This window comes from Nyctereutes procyonoides, unplaced genomic scaffold (genome assembly GCF_905146905.1).
Source record: "Nyctereutes procyonoides isolate TBG_1078 unplaced genomic scaffold, NYPRO_anot_genome, whole genome shotgun sequence".
Classification (NCBI taxonomy): Eukaryota; Metazoa; Chordata; class Mammalia; order Carnivora; family Canidae; genus Nyctereutes; species Nyctereutes procyonoides.
The window spans coordinates 10,749,626-10,769,625 of record NW_026575024.1 but is presented as its reverse complement, the minus strand read 5'-3'; the positions used below and the strand labels follow the sequence as shown (position 1 = coordinate 10,769,625).

The 20,000-nt window shown below is 48.3% G+C and overlaps 1 protein-coding gene across 1 annotated transcript in view; it reads left to right on the top strand.

Annotated features, from left to right (window-relative positions):
- Positions 1 to 16,270: 16,270 nt before the first annotated feature.
- The window catches only part of BCAS4 (breast carcinoma amplified sequence 4), a 56,479-nt gene continuing 52,749 nt past the window's right edge, over positions 16,271 to 20,000 (top strand). The window contains 2 exon segments of the mRNA XM_055343121.1: positions 16,271 to 16,302; positions 16,304 to 16,436. Coding sequence (XP_055199096.1) covers positions 16,271 to 16,302; positions 16,304 to 16,436 — 165 coding nt within the window.

Here is a 20,000-nt window from a genome sequence, read left to right as displayed (position 1 = left end):
ATCCAGGATCCTGGGATCAAGCCCTGAGCCGAAGGCAGATGTTCAACCGCTGAGCCACCCAGGCGTCCCATGTTATAGCATTTTTATGATTTTGTTTTTACATTTAAATATTTAATTGAAGGCACTTGGGTGACTCGTTGGTTAAGCGTCTGCCATTGGCTCAGGTCATGATCTCTGGTCCTGGGATCAAGTCCTGTGTCAGGTTCTTCCTCTGCCTCTGTCCTTCTGTCTGTCTCTGTCTCTCTCATGAATAAATAAAATGTTTTAAAAACAAATTAAAAAAATAAATATTTAATCCAACTGAAAATTATTTGTCAGGTGAAAGAAAAAGGTCTGGTTTTTCCATGCTCTGTTAGTTACTCTAACATAATATATTGAATAAGACCTTATTTTCTCACGGAATTGAAATTTCATCTTGATCATGGATTCACTTCTTAGATGTTCTTGGGCTTGTTTTGGCCAGATCATTCTGCCTTATTGATCTCTCTGTCTACTTTGGAAGCATTCCATACTGTTTTTGATGATTGAAGCTTTACAATACATTTTAGCCTCTACAGAGCAAATCCCCTTTTTCCTCCCAATCCTTCTTTACTTCCTACAGAATTCATTGTTAGAATGGTAAATAAATTGGTGTGGCTCAAACAACAAAAAAAAATTTTTTAGGTACATAGTGAAAACACTTTCTCTTTTCTTTGTCCCCAGTTCACCCACCTGTCATCCCCATCTCTGGCATGTCTTCTTACCAGGACACTAAAGACACTACTCTTATGGGATCAGGGTCCCACACACTGGGGGTTAGGTCTTCAACATATGATTGGGGTGGGGCTGGGGAGAGACACATATATACCCATCCATACAGCATTACTATTGCCTAAACTTTAGACTTTATTTGGATTTTACCAGTTTTCCACAAATGTCTGTTCCAGGATCCAATCTGGGAAACCACCTTGCATTTAATCCCCATTCACTCCATAATATGTAACCACTTTCATACATTAAACAATCCCCTAGTAGCGGGCCTTTAGTCTTTATCAAATGCTTTTGCCACGACAGCTATGTAGCAATCAATAATTGGACTCATAGGTCATTTTGCATATATGGAAATATATTGATAAAGTAAATTCCTAGAAGAGGAATTATGGAGGGAAAAAGCACATGCACCTGTGATTTTGAGACATATGGCTGGTTTGTCCTTCTTGGGGGTCCCTCAATTTATACTCCAATCAACAAAAGGTATCAGCACCTATTTCCCCAGAGCCTTGCTAATCCTGTGAATTTCACCAATCTAATGGTTGAAGAAAGTACCTTATTTACATTCATGAAGATTGAACCTCTTTTCATATGACCATGAACTTTTGAATTAACTTTTTTTCCAACTCTCTTTTCATATACTTTGCCCATTTGGAGTTTTTCTTATCAATTTCCAGAAGCTCTTTGTATATGATGGAAAGTACCTTTGACTATGATATGCAGGGACAAATAATTTTTCCCAGCTTGTCATATTATTTTTCCTAACCACCAACTTCATTGAGGTATAATGAATTTCAATAAAATGTACTTTGAACATGCAGTTCAATGACTTGCAACAGATATAATACATCCATATAACCCCCACCACAGTTGAGATATAGAATATTTATTTCTAAGGCCCTTATATTATTTTAGAATATGCTTATAGTAGTTTTGCCATACAGAAGCTTCTCATTTTTCTATAGTTGAAGCTTTTTTTATGGCTTCTGAATTTTGTGCCATAATAAGAGATGAATGCTTTCACACTCTGAGGTTGTAAAATAATTATTCATTCTTTACTTCTAGTATATTTGTGCCTTCATTTTTTTTATATATTTTGATCTTTGGTCTATTTGCAGAATAGCCTGAGACAGGTGTGAGGTGTAGATCTAATGTCTAATCAGTTATCCCTGCCCTCTGTAAACAACTGGTTGTTTCCCCACACCTCCCCACCACCCACTGCTTGACATGTGTCACTTTTATCATATCCTGAAAGTCTGCATCTTCAAATCCATTTCTGGACTTTGTAGTCTGCTCTTTGGTTCTGTTTCTTCAATAATTTCTATACTGTTTTTTTTCTAAGTTTATTTATTTATTTATTTTTAAAGATTTTATTAATTTGAAAGAGAGAGAATGAGCAGGGTGTGGGGGAGGGCAGAGGAGGGGAGGGAGAAGCAGACTCCCCATTGAGCAGGGAGCCCAACGTGGGGCTCCATCCCATGACCCCGAGATCATGACCTGAACCAAAGGCAGACGCTTAACCAACTGAGCCTCCCAGGTGCCCCAAGTTTATTTCTTTTTTTAGTCATCTCTACACTCAACATGGCACTTGAACTCACTACCCCAGGATAAGGAGTCATACGCACAACCCTCCCATGAACCAGTCAGGTACCCCTCATTTCCATACTATTTTAATTATTGAGGATTTATGACAAGTTTTAATATTTGATAGCCCTATTCCTCTGCATTAGTTCCCTATTGTTTCTGTAACAAATTGCCACCTACTTGGTGGCTTAAAACAACACAGATTTATTATTTTATAGTTCCGGAGGTCATAAGTCTGAAATGGGTCTCAGGGGGTGACCATCAAGGCGTTGGTGGGGCTATGTTCCTTTCTGGAGACATTTCTGGAGGATTCCAGCTTCTGGAGGCTCCTGCATTCCTCCCCTCATGATTCCGTCCTCCAGCTCCAGAGCCAGCAATGGTGAGTTGAGTTTCTTACTGACAATGACCCCTCTTGCCCCCCACCCCTGCCTCCCCTCTTTCATTTTTAAGGACCGTTGTGGTTATGGTGCGCCCTACCAGATAATCTAGGATAATCTCCCCACATCAACATCAACTGATTAGCAACCTTCCATCTGCAACCTTAATTTCTTCTTCTCAGACAATAAACTATTCACAGGCTCTGGGGATTAGGGGACATCGTTGGGGGGATCAGACTACCACATCCCCCTCATCGCTTCCCCCCCCCTCTGGGTTTTCCTATTTTTGCTCATTAGGTTTTCATTTCAATGGGAGAATTACTCTGGCTAGTTAAAAGCGGAAACAAAAAGCTGTTGAGGTTGTCCTTGGGGTTGCATGAAATCTCTGCGTTAATTTAGGGAGACTAGCATCCTCTCAATCCTGAGTTACCCACGCCAAGACGGGACACGCATTTTCTGCTGTAGATTCCTGTCCTCCAGAGTGTGCAGTTTTCCTCAGGTACATCTCCATCCTCTCTTGTTGGGCATGTTCCTGGGTGTTTTTATTTTTATTTATTTTATTTATTTATGATAGTCACACACACAGAGAGAGAGAGAGAGGCAGAGACACAGGCAGAGGGAGAAGCAGGCTCCATGCACCGGGAGCCCGACGTGGGATTCGATCCCGGGTCTCCAGGATCGCGCCCTGGGCCAAAGGCAGGCGCCAAACCGCTGTGCCACCCAGGGATCCCTTCCTGGGTGTTTTTATCTCACACTGTGTCTTCTCGCTGGTTGTTGTTTGCATGTAAGTAAACCATTTTATTTCTGGATACGAGAGAGAGAGAGTGTGTGGGTATAGATGAAACAACTGGCAATTTTCAGCACTTTTTACTTCGTTTAAAATACTTTAGCGGCATCTGGGTGGCTCAATGGTTGAGCGTCTGCCTTCGGTTCAGGTTGCGATCCTGGGGTCCTGGGATCGAGTCCTGCATCAGGCTCCCTGCATGGAGCCTGCTTCTCCCTCTGCCTGTGCCTCTGCCTCTCTATCTCTCATGAATAAATAAATAAAACCTTTTTAAAAATAAAATAGAATACTTTTATTTATGTTTGAAATTCTCCATAATAAAAAGTTTTTAAAACTTCATCAATACCTTCTATAGGGTGTGTGTATTTGGGCACTGGGGGCATGTTTTAATCAAGCAAGTGCCAAGTCTTATCAAATGTCTTTTCAGCATTAAAAAAAAATCATGATTTTTTTCTCTTTGGATCCATTAAAATGATTAATTATATTAAGTGATTTTCTTTTTGGAAAAAAAGATTTTATTTGTTTGACAGAGGGAAAGCACAAGCAGGGGGAGCAGCAGAGGGAGAGGGAGAAGCAGACTTCCCACCTAGCAGGGAGCCCATGGTGGGGCTTCATCCCAGGACCCTGGAATCATGACCTGAGCTGAAGACAAATGTTTAACTGACTGAGCCGCCCAGGCGCTCCCTTGTCTAAGAAATTTTCTAATATTGAACTAGCCTTCCTGGAATAAGCCTCATTTGGTTATGCTATATTATTATTTGTTAATGTGTTACTGGATTCTATTTCCTAACGTAAGGTTTTTGCATAAATATTCATAAGAGAAAATTTTCGTTTCCTTTTTGTGTAGCTTTTATCCAGCTTTGGCATCAGTGTTACACTTACTTTTGAAGATCATTTGAAGGATGCCTGTGTGGTTCAGTGGTTGAGTGTCTGTCTGCCTTTGGCTCAGGGCGTGGCCCTGGGGTTCTGGGATCGAGTCCCGTATCAGGTTCCTCACAGGGAGCCTGCTTCTCCCTCTGCTATGTCTCTACCTCTTTCTGTGTCTCTCATGAATAAATAAATAAAATCTTTTTTTTTTTTTAAAAAAGATCATTTGAAGGAAGAGAAATTTTTATGTGCTCTTAAGAATTCAAATAATGTTGGAATTTTTTATTCCTTAAAGATTTTGTAGGATTCCCTTGGGAAACCATTTGTACTTGGCGCTCATGGGGGCATAAATCTTTGATAACTATCTCTGTGTCTCTTGGGGAAATTGGTCTGTTTAGATTTTTTTTTTGGCATTTTTCCAAGTTATATTTTCCTAGGAAATTGTCCATCATATCCAGGTTTTCACATTTTAAATGTCAAATGTGAGCACAAATATTTTTGGGACTTTGATCTTTTACATTCTTCCGCCTTCTTACTTATTTCTGTCTACTTGACCTGCTGTGGAATGAGAAGGGTAATTAATATAATTTGGAAATTTTAACTACTCTTTTCAAAACTTTGCTGGTTAATCTTGACATCTTAGTTCACTTGATCTCAGATGCATCTTGGTCTCAAAAATGTTAAAGTGTGAATAAAAAGTGTGCTTGAGGATCAAAAAAAATTGTATGTTTACTCTCACAGCTGAATGTTGGGATCTTTCTGCTCTGTTTCAAAGAAATTCCACTGCAGGCCTAGATTGGGGTTTTGTTAAACGTACAGATTATTTTAGGAGAGAATTGTTTTATGATGTGGATTCTCCTCCTCACCATTTATTTGCTTCCTCTTCCATATTCTTTCCTAGAGTTTTACAGTGTCCTTCTTCAGGCCCCTGCACATTTTCTGTTAAGTACCTTCCCAGGTATTGTTCTTTTTTTTTTTTTTTTAAGATTCTATTTATTTATTCATGAGAGACACACAGAGAAAGGCAGAGGCATAGGCAGAGGGAGAAGCAGGCTCCCCATGGGGAGCCTGATTTAGGACTCGATCCCAGGACCCTGGGATCACGACCGAGCTAAAGGCAGACACTCAACCACTGAGCCACCCAGGTGTCCCCCTAGGTATTGTTCTTTGTTCTCTTAGGAAGGAGTTACTGCAACCATTATATTTCTAACTAGTTATTGTTGGTTATCTTTTGTTGTTTGTTTGTTTTGGTATAAAGTTATTTAACAAATAGCTTGCTCACTACTTCTAATTGGATAATCCTTCCAGAAGGGTAATACAGTGATGATGCTTCCTTTTAGAAAAATGTCACCAGTATTTCATGGTTAAGAATAACTTTTTTCTTTTTTCTTTTTCTTTTCTTTTCTTTTCTTTTTTTTTTTTTGTTTCATTTAAACTCTAATTATTTAAGTCACCTCTACACCCAATGAGGGGTTAAACTCACAACCCCGAGATCAAGAGTCACATGCTCCTCCAGCTGAGCCAGTCAGGTGTCCCAAGAATAACTTCTTTAAATAAAACATTTATTTTTCTCATTGCAAATTTAATCTGTGTTCATGGCAGGCAAAACAGAGAAGAAAATTAAAATCACTGCATTACCACCACTTGGAAATAGCCCCTGTTAGCCTTGTGTGGTGTGTATCCAGAGTTTTCTCTTTAACAAAAGTGAGATCCAACTGGATAGTCCTACAACTTGCTTTTTTTACTCAACATATTGCAAACAGTTCTTCACCTCATTAAATATTCTACAACTCCTCTTTTATGGCCGCACAAGGTCCTTATATGGACATTGCCTGATTTATCTTATGAGTGCCCCTGTTGTTAGCCATTTACACTATTTCTAATTTTCTCCTATTGTAACTCTTCAAGGATTTGCACACAACCATGATTATTTTCTTAAAAAAGTTCTTAGAATTGGAATCTCTGGATCTAGGGTTGGGCACAAATTATAAAATGTTTGAAATGGCACCTGGGTGGCTCAGCCGTTTGGTGCCTGCCTTTGGCCCAGAGCATGATCCTGGAGTCTCAGGATCGAGTCCCACAGGGTGTGATCCTGGAGACTTGGGATCGAGTCCCACATAGGGCTCCCTGCATGGAGCCTGCTTCTCCATTTGCCTGTGTCTCTGCCTCTCTCTTTCTGTATCTCTCATGAATAAATAAATAAAATCTTAAAAAAAATAAAAATAAAATGTTTGATATGGATTGTCAGATTTCTCTCCAGGTAAATCGTTCTGAGTTTATATTCTGCTGGATGATGTAGGTATACTTCTCCATATTCCGACCAACACCAGACATTGTCCTTTCTCAGTCTTTTATAAGCATGTGAAAGGCTGTTTGCTGGTTTGTTTGTTTGTTTGTTTGTTTGTTGTTTAAAAAAGGGCAGCCTGGGTGGGTCAGTGATTTAGCGCCGCCTTCAGCCCAGGGTGTGATCCTGGAGACTCGGAATTGAGTCCCAAGTCGGGCTCCCTGCATGGAGCCTGCTTCTCCCTCTGCCTGTGTCTCTGCCTCTCTCTCTGTGTGTGTCTCTCATGAATAAAAAAAATAAAAATAAAATCTTTTAAAAATTAAAAAAATATCTTTTAATATGGTGAGATTTTGATGAGTAGCAACAGATGATGAGAAAAGGTAAGAATGGAGACAAACGTGAATATAGTATAGAGGCAGCCTACTCATTGGTAATCATTGGCAGTCATTAAAAAGCGATCCAAAAAAAATAATAAATAAAAATAAATAAAAAGCGATCCCTCACTAGCCCAGATGGCCATCACAGAGGGATACATAAGCAACTGGTGGGACATCCATACAGTGGAGTAGGACTGGGCCACATAAAGGAATAAAAAATAGATAGATGCCATGACAGGGAGGATTTGTGAAGACGTTGTGCCATGTGGAAGCTCTCAGACACAAAAGGCCACATAGTGTATTGATGAATTTCCATGGAAGGTCCAGAACAGACAAATCCAGAGGGACAGGAAGTAGACTGGTGGTTGCTGGGGGTGGGGGTGGGGCTGTTGCGGAGAGATGGGAGGACTGACAAGTGGCAGCTCAGGAGTGTGGGGCTTCTTCTTTGGGTGATGAAAATGTCCTAAAATCAATTCTGGTGATGGTCACACAACTCTGTAAATCTACTTTAGTATATACCATATACCAATGAATTTAGTATATACCATTTGTACTCTTTAAATACATGAATGGAACGGTATGCAAGTTATAGCTCAATAAAGCTATTAAAAAGTGATTCACAAACCTCATTCATTCAAAATGTATCAACTGGGGATCCCTGGGTGGCTCAGCGGTTTAGCGCCTGCCTTTGGCCCAGGGCGCGATCCTGGAGTCCCGGGATCGAGTCCCACGTCGGGCTCCCGGCATGGAACCTGCTTCTCCCTCTTCCTGTGTCTCTGCCTGTCTCTCTCTCTCTCTCTCTCTATGTCTATCATAAATAAATAAATAAATCTTTAAAAAAATGTATCAACTGTCTACAATACGGACTTCATGGCAGGTGGCGAGGTCATAGCAGTGAACAAGAAAATGTGGTTCCTGTCCTCATGGAGCTAAATATTCTAGTGGACTTGATATCACACTACATCCTTGGGGGAAAAGTTAAAAGAAAATGCTTGAAAGAAGAAACATTTTGAGACCATCAGAAATCCTGTGGGCTTCTAGTTCATGTGGTTTGACGAGTAGCTGTCTCTGGGTCACAGAACAGACCTGCTGCTCCTAATCTTCTCTCTAACAAAATCTCCAGGCGGTGTGTCATTCATCTGCTACATTCCAGTTTGATAAGCATGGATCTACCGGTCGACCTTTTGTCCTAAGCAGAAGGCCCGTCTACACTACCGCCATGTCAATCCTCTATCCAAAGCAGAAACCCCATCTATACTATCCCTAAGTGCCAGGGACAGGGGCAGGGAGGTGGCAGTCCCACGGTTTGAATGGCCCCATTGGTGGGGACTCACTACTTGGAGAACCGGCCAAATCATTTAGGTAAGCCCCACTTTTAGAAACTTCTCCTCCCATTTTCGAGTGGAGCCGGTCCCCCCCGCCTCCCGGCCCTTGTCTCCTACTGCTCCATGACAAATCCCCACAATCATAGAGGCTTGAAACAACACACATGGGTTATCTCACTTTCCGTGGGGCAGGAGTCAGAATAGAGGGGTTACCTGGGTCCTTGACTCAGGCTCTCTGGAGCTTGGGTCGGCATCCGAGTGCATTCAGGCTGTAGTGCCCGCAGTCACAGGTCTAGAGTGCTGGCCTTCTAGGGGCCCCTGCAGTCCCCTGCCCCCTGGCCTCGACAGGCCCTGTGCAGCATGGCTGCTTGCCTTCTTCCAGGTCAGCAGGAGCCTCTCTCTCCTGCCTCTCTCATCTCTGACCTCTAAACTCTCCTACATGGGACACCTGACTGGCTCAGCGGTTGAGGGTCTGCCTTTGGCTCAGGGCGTGATCCCGGGCCCGGGGATCGAGTCCCAAATCGGGCTTCCTGCAAGGAGCCTGCTTCTCCCTCTGCCTCTCTCTGTGTGTGTATGTGTGTCTCTCTCAAGAATAAATAAATAAAAATATTTTTAAAATAAATAAATAAATAGGGCAGGCTGGGTGACTCAGCGGTTTAGCTCTGCCTTGGGCCCAGGGCATAATCCTGGAGACCTGGGATCGAGTCCCACATCGGGCTCCCTGCATGGAGCCTGCTTCTCCCTCTGCCTGTGTCTCTGCCTCTCTCTCTCTCTCTCTCTCTCTCTCTCTCTCTCTCTCTGTTTCTCATGAATAAATAAATAAAATATTAAAAAAATAATTAAAAGAAAATAATAAAAATAAATAAATTCTCCTATGGGACCCTCCTGATTAGGGCAGGCCCACCCAGGATAATCTCCCTTTGATGAACTCAAGGCCAACCAATCAGTGGCCTAGCCACAGGAGTGCTAGCCCATGGTTTGCACCGATCCCACCCACGCGTGGGGATCACCCAGGGTGCAGACACCTGCGGCCGGCCGGGAGCCTTGGGAGCCTTGGGAGCCTTGGGAGCCTTGGAGCCTTGGGGCCGACCCGGGGCTCAGCCTCCCGCGGCTGCTGCGCAGTGCCAGCACCAGAGGGCGCCGTTGACACGGTGGCGGCCCAGTGCTTTGCAGCCCCGCGGGTGGGGTTCCTCTGGCTTTGTGTCTCTCTGGCCTCCACCGATTCCTTCCACGTGATCTTCCTCTTGCTAATCCAGGCTTTCTCCGGGCAAAACAGCTCCAGCTCCTTCTACTGGCATCACATGACAGGACTTTCTATTTGGGTTGTCTCAAGCAAGATTTATCAAGGGCCTGCGGTGACAAACACCTTGCTTGGTGGTTATCTGCCCATATCCCTTGCCCTCCCTTGGAAACACCCTGGTTTAAAGACCTTAGTTCTGCTTACAGTGTAGCATTTATTGAGTGTTTACTGCATGCCAGACCCTGAAGCAGTTTTCATAGATGAGCTCATTGAATCTTTGCAGCAGTGGGAAGTTGTAGCGTGCCCCTCTGCTGAGGAGGAAACTCCAGCACAGAGGAGTTAAGAAACTCCACGAGGTCACACAGCTTTTATGTGGGGACCCAGCATTTGAGGCCGGACAGTTTGCCTCTGAGGGCTGTGCAGTGAGCCACCATGCATCGCTCCCCCCCACCCAGCAGGGCCCTCCGGGAGCCAGAGGATATTCCACTTTTAGCTATTCGCTTTGCATTTTTCAGAAAAGCATCCTCTTTCTCATTTGCTTTTTAGCAGGTGTGTTATTTCACTGCCTTAAGTTAAACTCCAAGTTAATTAAAAAAAAAAATCCCTGTTTGTCATGTGAGCTCCTGAAGACAGGGTTTCCCACGTGGTCACTAAAAGAAATGTGCCTTTTCCCCCTGAAATTTTATTGTCTTTACCTTTGGCCCTTGTTAAAACCAGAGCCCCCACCCCCCACCCCTTTCAGCTTTTTTGTTTGCTGCTGAAACGACTTCAGTTTCGTATAGAAACTCCCTTTGGAGTACCTACTGTATGCACAGCATCTCCTTTATGGAGTACCTACTGTATGCACAATGCTGTGCCACGTACTCCAAGGACAGAAAGGGACCTTTGAATCCTACTGAACAGAGATACACGTTCCTGACACAGAAAAGCAAATATATTCAGATGTCCCAAATAGTCTAAGGGATACTGTTTTTGCCAGGGCACTTAACTTTCTAACATCTGCTGTATTCTGATCCATCTCCACGTGCCATCCGAGAAAGCCTGAGTGTCCAAACCGCAGCTCCACTTCACCATGACACGCATGGGCCAGGGCCATTGAGCCTCAGTTTCCCCAAATGTGAAATAGGAAAATGAGTCCACGGTCCCTGTTTTGTAATTTTGAAATCCAAGAAACTCTAAAAACCATGAGCTCTCCCCTCCACTCCTGCCCCCAAATCAGTCCCCCAAATCAGCCAAAACCTGAGCTGAACTGACATGAGGTTTATTTAAGGCCTTTATTCAGCTCACTTGAGGTGAAGATTCACACATTTTGCTGAGAAATACCAAGTGTGACAACTGGGTGCTGCCCCAGGTCGCCTTGGAGTCGCTACCTGAGATGTTGGATGTGCTCTGCGTTAGCATCCTGAAACCCACCGAGAGCTCATCCTGACGCCCTGGGGCTTTAGCACCCAGGTGGGCGGTGGGGCTGTAATAGCTGGAGTGCTCCCGAGGCTGTGAGCACTGGATGAGAAGTCACAGGTCACACCTCAGGGACCCAAGTCCTGCACTTTGGACCTCCTTGCACCGGGCCGCATCCTGCATCCTCTCCTGTTGAGATGGAGGCGTAGAAAACGACCCGGGACCCCCATCTCAGTAGCTGGAAGCGGGGGAACTCTTCACTCCTCCAAACCCGTGATTCTCTGGCTTCTCAAATCCAGAGTGGTTCCAGCTGTAAAGCTCCATGTTGACATGCACGGAGCAGTTTGAACTCTGACCCTTGCCTCCAAAGCTGTGAGACCCTTTGTGTAGCTGTGTTCTGGAAGGGAAAGAGGTAGTAGTGGGTGGGGGGGAGACCCTATCAAATTACTGCTGAGAATTAGAAGCTTTCCTCTGCAGGGAAAGAATGGGAATGTGCTGCTGCTGTTTCCTGCCACTCTAGAGAGAGAATTTCAAAAACTGGTTTTTCACTGTGCTTCTTTGAAGAGGGGTCGTGCTCTAAGTTATTTTGCTAGTGGGAAACACAGATGCTAAGCAGGAGAGTGACTTCAAATTTTAGATATATGTGGTTACTGAGGACTTCCTATGTGCAAAGCCAGCCTGCTGGACCCCTACAGAAAAAAAAAAAAAGAAGAAAGGAAGAAAGGAAGGAAGGAAGGAAGGAAGGAAGGAAAGAAAGAGAAAGAAAAGGAAAAGAAATGCATGAGACATATTCTCTGCCTTCCGGGGACTTGCTGTCTGGGGTAGATTTACAGCAGCTTAGAAGGTAGAAGGCCTCAGAAGGCAAGCGGAAAGGGCACGTCTGCTTGAAGGGCCCTTGGCGGCTGGCGGAGGGCAGGGGAACAGCTCAGGGCAGCTAGGGCATTGCAGACTGGAAATGCTGGATGTACATATGGGGCCTAGCAGCCATGGTGGCATGTCCAGGGGACCCCGGGGTCTGAAACCCAGACACCTGCAGGGACCAACAGGTCAGTAAGAGCCTGGGGTTGGGCTCAGAAGACTGGCAGGCTGGGCAGCTCCTTTGCTCACCAAGTATTGCCAAGCCTCAGTGCAGGTTCATGGTTTCCTGATCCTTCCTTTCTCTTCCAGAGAAGCCAGGATGCATGTCCATGTGAACTATAAAAGATCACCATTGGGGCGCCTGGGTGGCACAGTCGGTGAGGTATCCGACTCCTGGTTTTGGCTCTGATGGTGAGCTTTGGGCCTGGGATCGAGCCCCACGTTGCGCTCCGTGCTCAGCATAGAGTCTGCTTGGGCCTCTCTCTCTCTCTCTCTCCCTCTCTCTCTGCCCCTCCTCTCTGCACTCACACTCTCTCAAATAAATAAATACATCTTAAAAAAATAAAAGTCTACCATATTAAAAGATAACACATATTTAAATGTGATGTTATCCAAACCAAACACACTGCACACATCTTCGTGCATTCAGGCTGCTGTAACAAATCCCACATCTGTGACTTATAAACATTTATTTCTCATGGTTCTGGAGGCTGGAAAGTCCAAGATCAAGGCACCAGCAGACTTGGCGTCTGGTGATAGCCTGGTTCCAGGTTGTGGACTGTCAACTTCTCACTGTGTCCTCATGTGGTGGAAGGGGCAGGGGAGCTTTCTGGGGCCTCTTTTATAAGGGCACTAATCCCATTCACAAGGACTCTATTCTCATGACCTGATCACCTCCCTGAGGCCCCACCTCCCAACCTTAGGGGTTAGGTTCAACGAAAGAATTTGGGGAGGGACACATTCAGTCTATAGCAGCAGCAAGCTACATGGCAGGGCCGTGACTCAGGTGAGGCAAGCAAGACGCCCAGGGCACACACTGTGCGGAGGCCCTGAGAGTGAGGTCCCCTTATAGTTTGTACTCCACCTGCCTCTCTTGCCTCATCCGAGTCCTGGCCCCACTCGAAGGGCTCCCATTTGTAATTTAGGGCTCAAAGAGAAAAGAAGTGAAAACAGACTGGCAAAGTAAGGCCAGGGGGTGTGGTTCAAAAACTTCACTCGGTGGGCACTGGAGAGCCACTGAAGGTTTATGAGCAAGAATGGAGATGACTAGAATGTGCTCTAGTGAGAGGGCCGTGAAGAGGGTGGGTTAGCACAGGGGCAGGGTGGCAAGGCTTTCTTGGTAGGCCAGGCTACAGGTACGGAGGCCTCCACAGAAAGCAAAAAGGGTTATCTCGTAGGAGGCAGTAGGGTGTGAGAAGCAGGTTGGGAGTTGGGTTCTGGAATCAGGCTGCCCCAGTTTACATCCTGGCTCTTGCATGTGGTTATGATGTTGGGCAAACAATAGCAATTTAACCCCTCTGTCTCTATCAGTCTCTTCATCCGTAAAATGGGCTCCCAGCAAGGCCTGCCTGCCTCCCAGGGTGTGGTGGAGGTTCAGCAAGGCCACCTCTGTGAACAGGGCCTGGCACATGGTAAGCGCTTAAGACACAGTAGGCACGTGAGGACTGTCATCAATACGGAGGGACCCTAGGGTCACCAGCGCCCACAGAGTGAAGCAAGCCCCGGAACAATACAGATTAGAATCACTCGGGGTGGGGTGGGGGGGCTCCTTTAAACATCTCCAAACCAAGGCCTCACCCCAGACCAATCAAATCACAATCTCTGGGGGTGGGGACTGGGCATCAGTATTTTCTGGAAGCTTCCCAGGAGTTTCCAATGTGCAGCCAAGCTTGGGAACCATTGCTAATCTAGAACTTTGTATGCCTGAGGCCTGAACTGGGAGAATTGACCTTGGAAAGACACACACAGGCAACCATTTTGTAGCTGGAGGTGAAGCCCGATGGGGGTGGGGGGTGGAAGACTATGTGACCTCGGGGCCCAGCTAGGGGCTGCTACTCTGGCTCCAGGGGGCCTTGCCCCCCCTGGCAGCCACTGGCACCCCCACCCCCAGGCCGGAGAGAGCCCGCTGCCTGCACCCGCGGAGGCCTCCGGAGCAGGAGACCTGAGCCGCAGCTCTGAGCCCAGCTTGGGCACCAGAGGGAGCTCGTGGGGACACGCCACAGCTCCATCCCTGCAGCTGGTTCAAACTGGTTTGGGCAGGGTGCGGCCCTGGCAGGCTGCATGCCAGGCCTTAGGCTTGCTGCCTGCCCCTGGGTCTCCCCAAGAGCTGGAGACTGGGGGCAGGGCGCTGGGGCACAGCCAAACGCCACAGAGAGGCCAGGAGATTTTTACACATTCAATCCTCTTTGTTCAAAACCATGGATGTGGCCTCCTACGGGGGTCCCTGGGTAATGCCCACAGCAAGTGGGAGCCCCTAAGTGGGGGTCGTTCTCAGACTTTGGTATGCATCGGAATCAACTGCTGAGCTGTTAAGAGGCAGATGCCTAGCTCCCCAGAGATTCTGATTCAGAAAGTTGGGGGAGGGCTCCGGGCATCTGTATTTTTAGCAAAATGTTTCTAAGGCATAATCACACATTTAAGGGGAAAAAAAAAAAAACAAAAAAACCCAACCTGACAGCAAAATGACTGTTGGCTAGCCTGCTGAGCCCAGGGAAGAGACGCTGGTGAAGAGCACAGATCCTTCCCCAGGCACCCCATCTCCAGGGCAAGGGGGTCTGAGCAATCTGCACCTTGAGATAATATCCCAGGCCTTTCCTTTGTCTTGCTTTTCATGAGTCATTTTGGGCATTCAATAGGTTTAACTATGATAACAAACCTCAGCAGAAGAAAGAAAACGTTACAAATATCTTTGAAAGCCCGTTCATCACCCCCCCCGCCCCCCCGCCCCCCCGCCCCCCAACTTTCCTGAACGCAGTCTGCGATGTTCCCAGGCGCAGCTTTATACTTTTACTCCATATGGCTGTATCCATACACAATATAGAGTGTGGTTTTGCATGTTTTTAAAACTTTATGTTAATGGCAGCATGCCCTACGGAGCCTTCTGCAACTTGTCTTTTTTTTTTTTTTTCTTTTCTTTTTTTTTCTTCTTAGCATTATGTTTATGAGGCTCATCCACCAGGGGAAGTTTGCTGTGCTCGGGGCCTGTTCGGCTCATCTGAAGTCAGATCTGGACTTTTCTGAGGGAGGGTCCCAGCCCACCTGCGGGGCTGAGGGTCTGGCCTTGGTTCCTGGGTGTCTGTGTGATGAGAGAAAGGGAAATCATGACAGTCATGAGTGGCCAAGTTCAGGTTCCCTAGGTTCCTATCAAATCCTTTAACCAGCCACCTGTGGCCTAAATCTTTGCCAGGATTTTTTTTCCAGAAAGCGACGGTGACCTAGAGGCCTGTTTGGGCAGAGATGTGGAGAAATTAGCAGGACGCAGACGTGGAAGTGGGCCTCGTGCAGCGACGGATCACCCACAGGACGGGTCGAGCATGACCCCCCTGCCTCGGGTTATCGGCTAAACTCTACATTTAGATTTAAGCGGGGGTGGGGGGGTGGGGGGGTGTTACCGCTTATATTTATTTACAACCCTCAGCCCAGCCTGATGTTGTTACACGAATGCAACATAAAAAAAAAAAATGCCATGGGAAAAATAAGAACTCTAGACTTCCCTATACCTTTTCACTGTTTTTAGGATTTTCCTTATTAGCATTGTTTTGGGGGATGCACCCCGCCGTCTTCAGCCTCCAGAGGGTCTACACAAGCCTCCCAGGGGTGTGTTTGCGGGGGTCGGGGGTCGGTGGTGACACACTTGGAGCGCTTGAGACTTCCCTGGGGAGTTTATTTTAGAAGCCGCCCATGGGACGATAAGGACCGCTGCACCCGGGTTCCCTAATTTGCAGGACTGTCCGCCTGGCGCACGCGAGATGCTGGAGTTAGGGCGGCCCTGGGGGCGGGGGCTTTGGGCTGCAAGCGAGAGGACCCCCCGCACGGCCGCGCTCCGTCCCGAGGCCCGGGCCCCACCCCCGGGGATTCGGGGATTCGGGCTGGAGCGGCCCGTGGCTCCGCCCTCATCCCGACGGGGAGGGGCGGGGGGGGCTCTGCCGGCGGGTCCCGCGCTCGGGGGCACGCGCGAATCGCCCCGCGAGCTTCAAAAGCTGCAGGTGCCCAGGTGCCGCCCCGGGGCCCGTGCGCGCGCGGGGCTCTGGAAGTTGCAAGGGCCCCAGGTGCTGCGGCGGCGGGCGTCCGAGCAGCTCCGCCTCTGCCAGGTGGAGCGAGGGCCGGCGCGCACACCGCGCGCCGCCACTGGGTGGCGCTGCGCGCTCGGCCCGGCGCTCGCCGAGGGCGCGCACCTGCCCCGCCTCCTCCAGGCGGGCCGCGGGGCATGCAGCGGGGCGGGGGCGGGGCTCCGAGGCCGGCTCCCCCGCAGCCGCCGCCCGCTGGACCCCGCCGCGCTCCTGATGCTGCTGGTGGACGCCGACCGGCCGGAGCCCGTGCGCAGCGGGGCGCGCGAGCTCGCGCTCTTCCTGACCCCGGAGCCCGGGGCCGAGGTAGGGCAGGCGCGGGACGCAGGTGGGGGAGGCGGGGGGGCTGCACCCCGGGGCAGGAGAGGGTGGGGGCGGCCTCGGGCGCGCGGGGACCCGAACCCTTGGCGTCCCGCCGCTCCTCCCGCGCCCCGCGCAGGGGCCTGGGGCGCCCCCTCCTCCGCGGATGGGCGATGCCGGCGCGGCTCGGAGGGAGATGCGCGGCGGGGGCGCCGCTCCGTCCTGCAGCGGAGGCCCGCGGGCGCCCAGCCCAGCCCAGCCCCGCGCCGCATCCCGCCCGGGCCTCGGAGCCGCTGCCCCGCCGGCCGCGCGCGCCCGCGCCCGCGCCCCGCGCCCCTGCGCTCAGAGGCTCGCGGGCTGCGTCGGTGCGGGGAAGCCCCGGCCCCGGCCCTGCTGTTGCTAAGAGGGAAAATACCTCGTCTCTAGCTGCACTTTCTATTTTAAAAGCACAGAATAAAAAGTAGATCTGAAACTAGGCCCTGCACCTCGCAGCTGAAGCCAGTCTGGTAGCAGCGCCGTGGAAAAGTTCTGTGTCCAAGTCCGCCAGGAGTTATTTAGGGCTGGAATTCAACTCACTCTCTTTTTAAATCTCAAAAGCAGGACAGAAGCACATCAGATAAAGGGTGAGCACCCCCCCACACACACACACCGTGTCCCCAACTCCACTTCGCAATGTGGTGCGTGTTACTTCATTCCAGACACTTAAAAAAAATGTATTCGTACATGCGGATCTGTATCTATATTTTTATTTATTTATTATTATTTTTTATGATAGTCACAGAGAGAGAGAGAGAGAGAGAGAGAGGCAGAGACACAGGCAGAGGGAGAAGCAGGCTCCTTGCAGGGAGCCTGATGTGGGACTCGATCCCGGGACTCCAGGATCACACCCTGGGCTGAAGGCAGGCGCCAAACCGGTGAGCCACCCAGGGATCCCTGTATCTATATTTTTAATACTATGTGTTGGTTTTTATAAAGCCCCACTTGATGCTGTAATACTCTTCTGCGAATTGCTTTTTTGTTTTGTTTTGTTTTCTACTCAAAATACCATGGACAAATGGGGAGTGACTGCTAATGATAAGGTACGGGGCTTTTCAGGGTGATGAAGATGTTCCCGAGTTAGCGGTGAGGGCTGCAACGACGTTGTGAATATTCTGAAAACCGCAGCATCGCACACTTTTGAAGGGTGAACTTTAATGGTACGTGAATGGCACCTCAGTTTTACAAAATAGCACCGCCGTATTTTCGTGTCGGAATGTATCCATAAGAGCTGTCCAATAGAAATGCATCCTGAGCCGCGAATGTGAGCCATTCATGTAATTTGAAATGGGAACCACATAAAAAAGGAAAAGACGAACAGGTGAAATTAGTCTCGATGTATTTAAAATAACAGTGCCTCCAAAATGTCAATCATTTTAACATGCTATCAATGTAAAAAAAAGAATCAATGAGATTTAAAAATCTTTCTTTTGTGCTAGGTTTTCTTTTTTTTTTTTTTAAGATTTTATTTATTTATTCATAGACAGAGGGGGTGGGCAGAGACACAGACAGAGGGAGAAGCAGGCTCCATGCAGGGAGCCCGACACGGGACTCGATCCTGGGTCTCCAGGATCACACCCCAGGCTTCAGGCAGTGCCAAACCGCTGCACCACCGGGGCTGCCCTGTGCTAGGTTTTCAAAATCAGGGTTTAACTTTTGAGAGAGAAAGAGAGAGGTAGGAGCAGAGGGCAGAGAGCGAGGGAGAATCTTAAGCAGATTCCTCCTCTCCTAGTGGGGGGCCCCTCTTGGGTCTTGATCTCGGGGTTCTGAGATCGTGACCTGAGCCAAAATCAAGAGTTGGATGCCTGATGGACTAAGCCACCCAGGCGCCCCCAAATCAGGCTTTTATGTTGAATTTAGGACACATCTCAGTTTGGACCGGCCACATTCTCCGTGTTCAGTTGTCACATGAGGCTGGTGGCTTCCAGCAGGTCTCCACCATTCTTTGGCTTCCTAGTATCCCACAATGAAATAACAATTACTCCTATTTCCTGGGCACATCCTATGTGCTAGCGGTGTGCCGAACCCTGTTCCCGGTGACCCAGTGGCCCGGAGGTTTGTGGGTCAATCTTATAGCTGAGAAACCTGAGGCCCTCGTGGGATCGGTGAGGCCCGCTGGAGGTGCTATAATTTGTGAATCCTGCCCCCGGAGATGGGTGTTTGGGTTGTCTCTAGTTTTTCACTGGTTTAAGGAAACGTGGGCACCTTTCTTGTTCCTTCTCTCCCTTGCTCTCAGCAGAGATGTCATTGTGCCCAGCGGCTAAACATCAGCTTCATTTTGTCTCTATTAGGGACAGCCTTCAAGAGAAACTGTGTGTATTAACTTCATTTTCTCGCTCAGGGCTCTCTTTAACTCAGACACGGGCTGGCTCACGCTCATTTGTAAGGGATGTAATGAAGAGCCCAACTCCCTGTAGCTCTGCGCGGCGATGAACCCACTTAGAGGGCTCACTGAAGTTTATTTACCAGAAGACACAGAAACTGCCAGAGCAGAGTCACTTGCAACCTCTACTTAAAGCTTAATTCATTAGCAGGTCCCCTCTCTGGGGCTGTTTACAGATGGGCCAGTGAGCTTGCAAAGGGAGATCTGGTCTGGGAACTGGCCTGGACAGCTGGGCCCTTCTCTTGGGGCAGCTTGGGGCTTTTAGATGGAACAGTAGGGGTCCCCAGACCAGCTAACTCCAGTCCTAGGGGTGTCCTGGGGTCCCTAGTGAGATGGGGCTGCATTCGACACCTTGAACCCCCTACGATGTGCCAGGGGCCGGGGACAGCAGTGAAACACGCAGGGACCCTGCTTTCAGGACACTGCCAGACAATAGATGCGGAACACACAAAATCTCTAGATGGTGATGGTGGCACTGGGAACAAAGAGGCGGTGGTGCTGTAGAGGGTGTCTGTGTGAGTCAGCAAGACAACAGGGGGCGGAGAAGGTCTCTCCAGGGAAGCTGAGACCTGAGTGGTACCCACCGAGGAGTGTGCAAGAAAGAGGAAGCACAGGGACCTGACTTTTTGGGGTACAGTCAGGGAGGGCTTCCTGAGGCAGCAGTATTTTAGGCTGAGGCCTGTAGTGTGAATGAGAGCCGGCCAGGCTAAGAGGAGAAAAATAACCCAGGCAGAGGGAACAAAACCCGCAAAAGCCCTGGGGTGGAATGAAGCAGGGTGCCCTTCAGGATGGAAGAGCAGCAGGTGGAAGGGGGAGCAGTGGGAGGTGTGGCTCGTGAGGAGGACAGAAGCTGCACCCCGGACCGTGCTCTGTGTCCTGGGATGGAGGAGCTGCTGCGGGCTGGCATTTTGGCATTGGTTGGCAGGTGCGAGTGTTTTACTGTTTTTCAGTGTCTTTGGGGTATTCTGTTCAACAAGTTTTTTGTGTTTTTTTTTTTTTACTTTCTCTCTTTTTCTGATTTGAACTTCCTCTTTTGGGGGAAGTTTCAGGGCGGTCTCCAGAAGCTGCTTCAAGATGGCAGAGAGAGAGAGAGAGAGAGAGGTGTTGGCCTCTTGGTGCCCCTCTGATTCAGGAGGGAAGGGCGCTCAAGG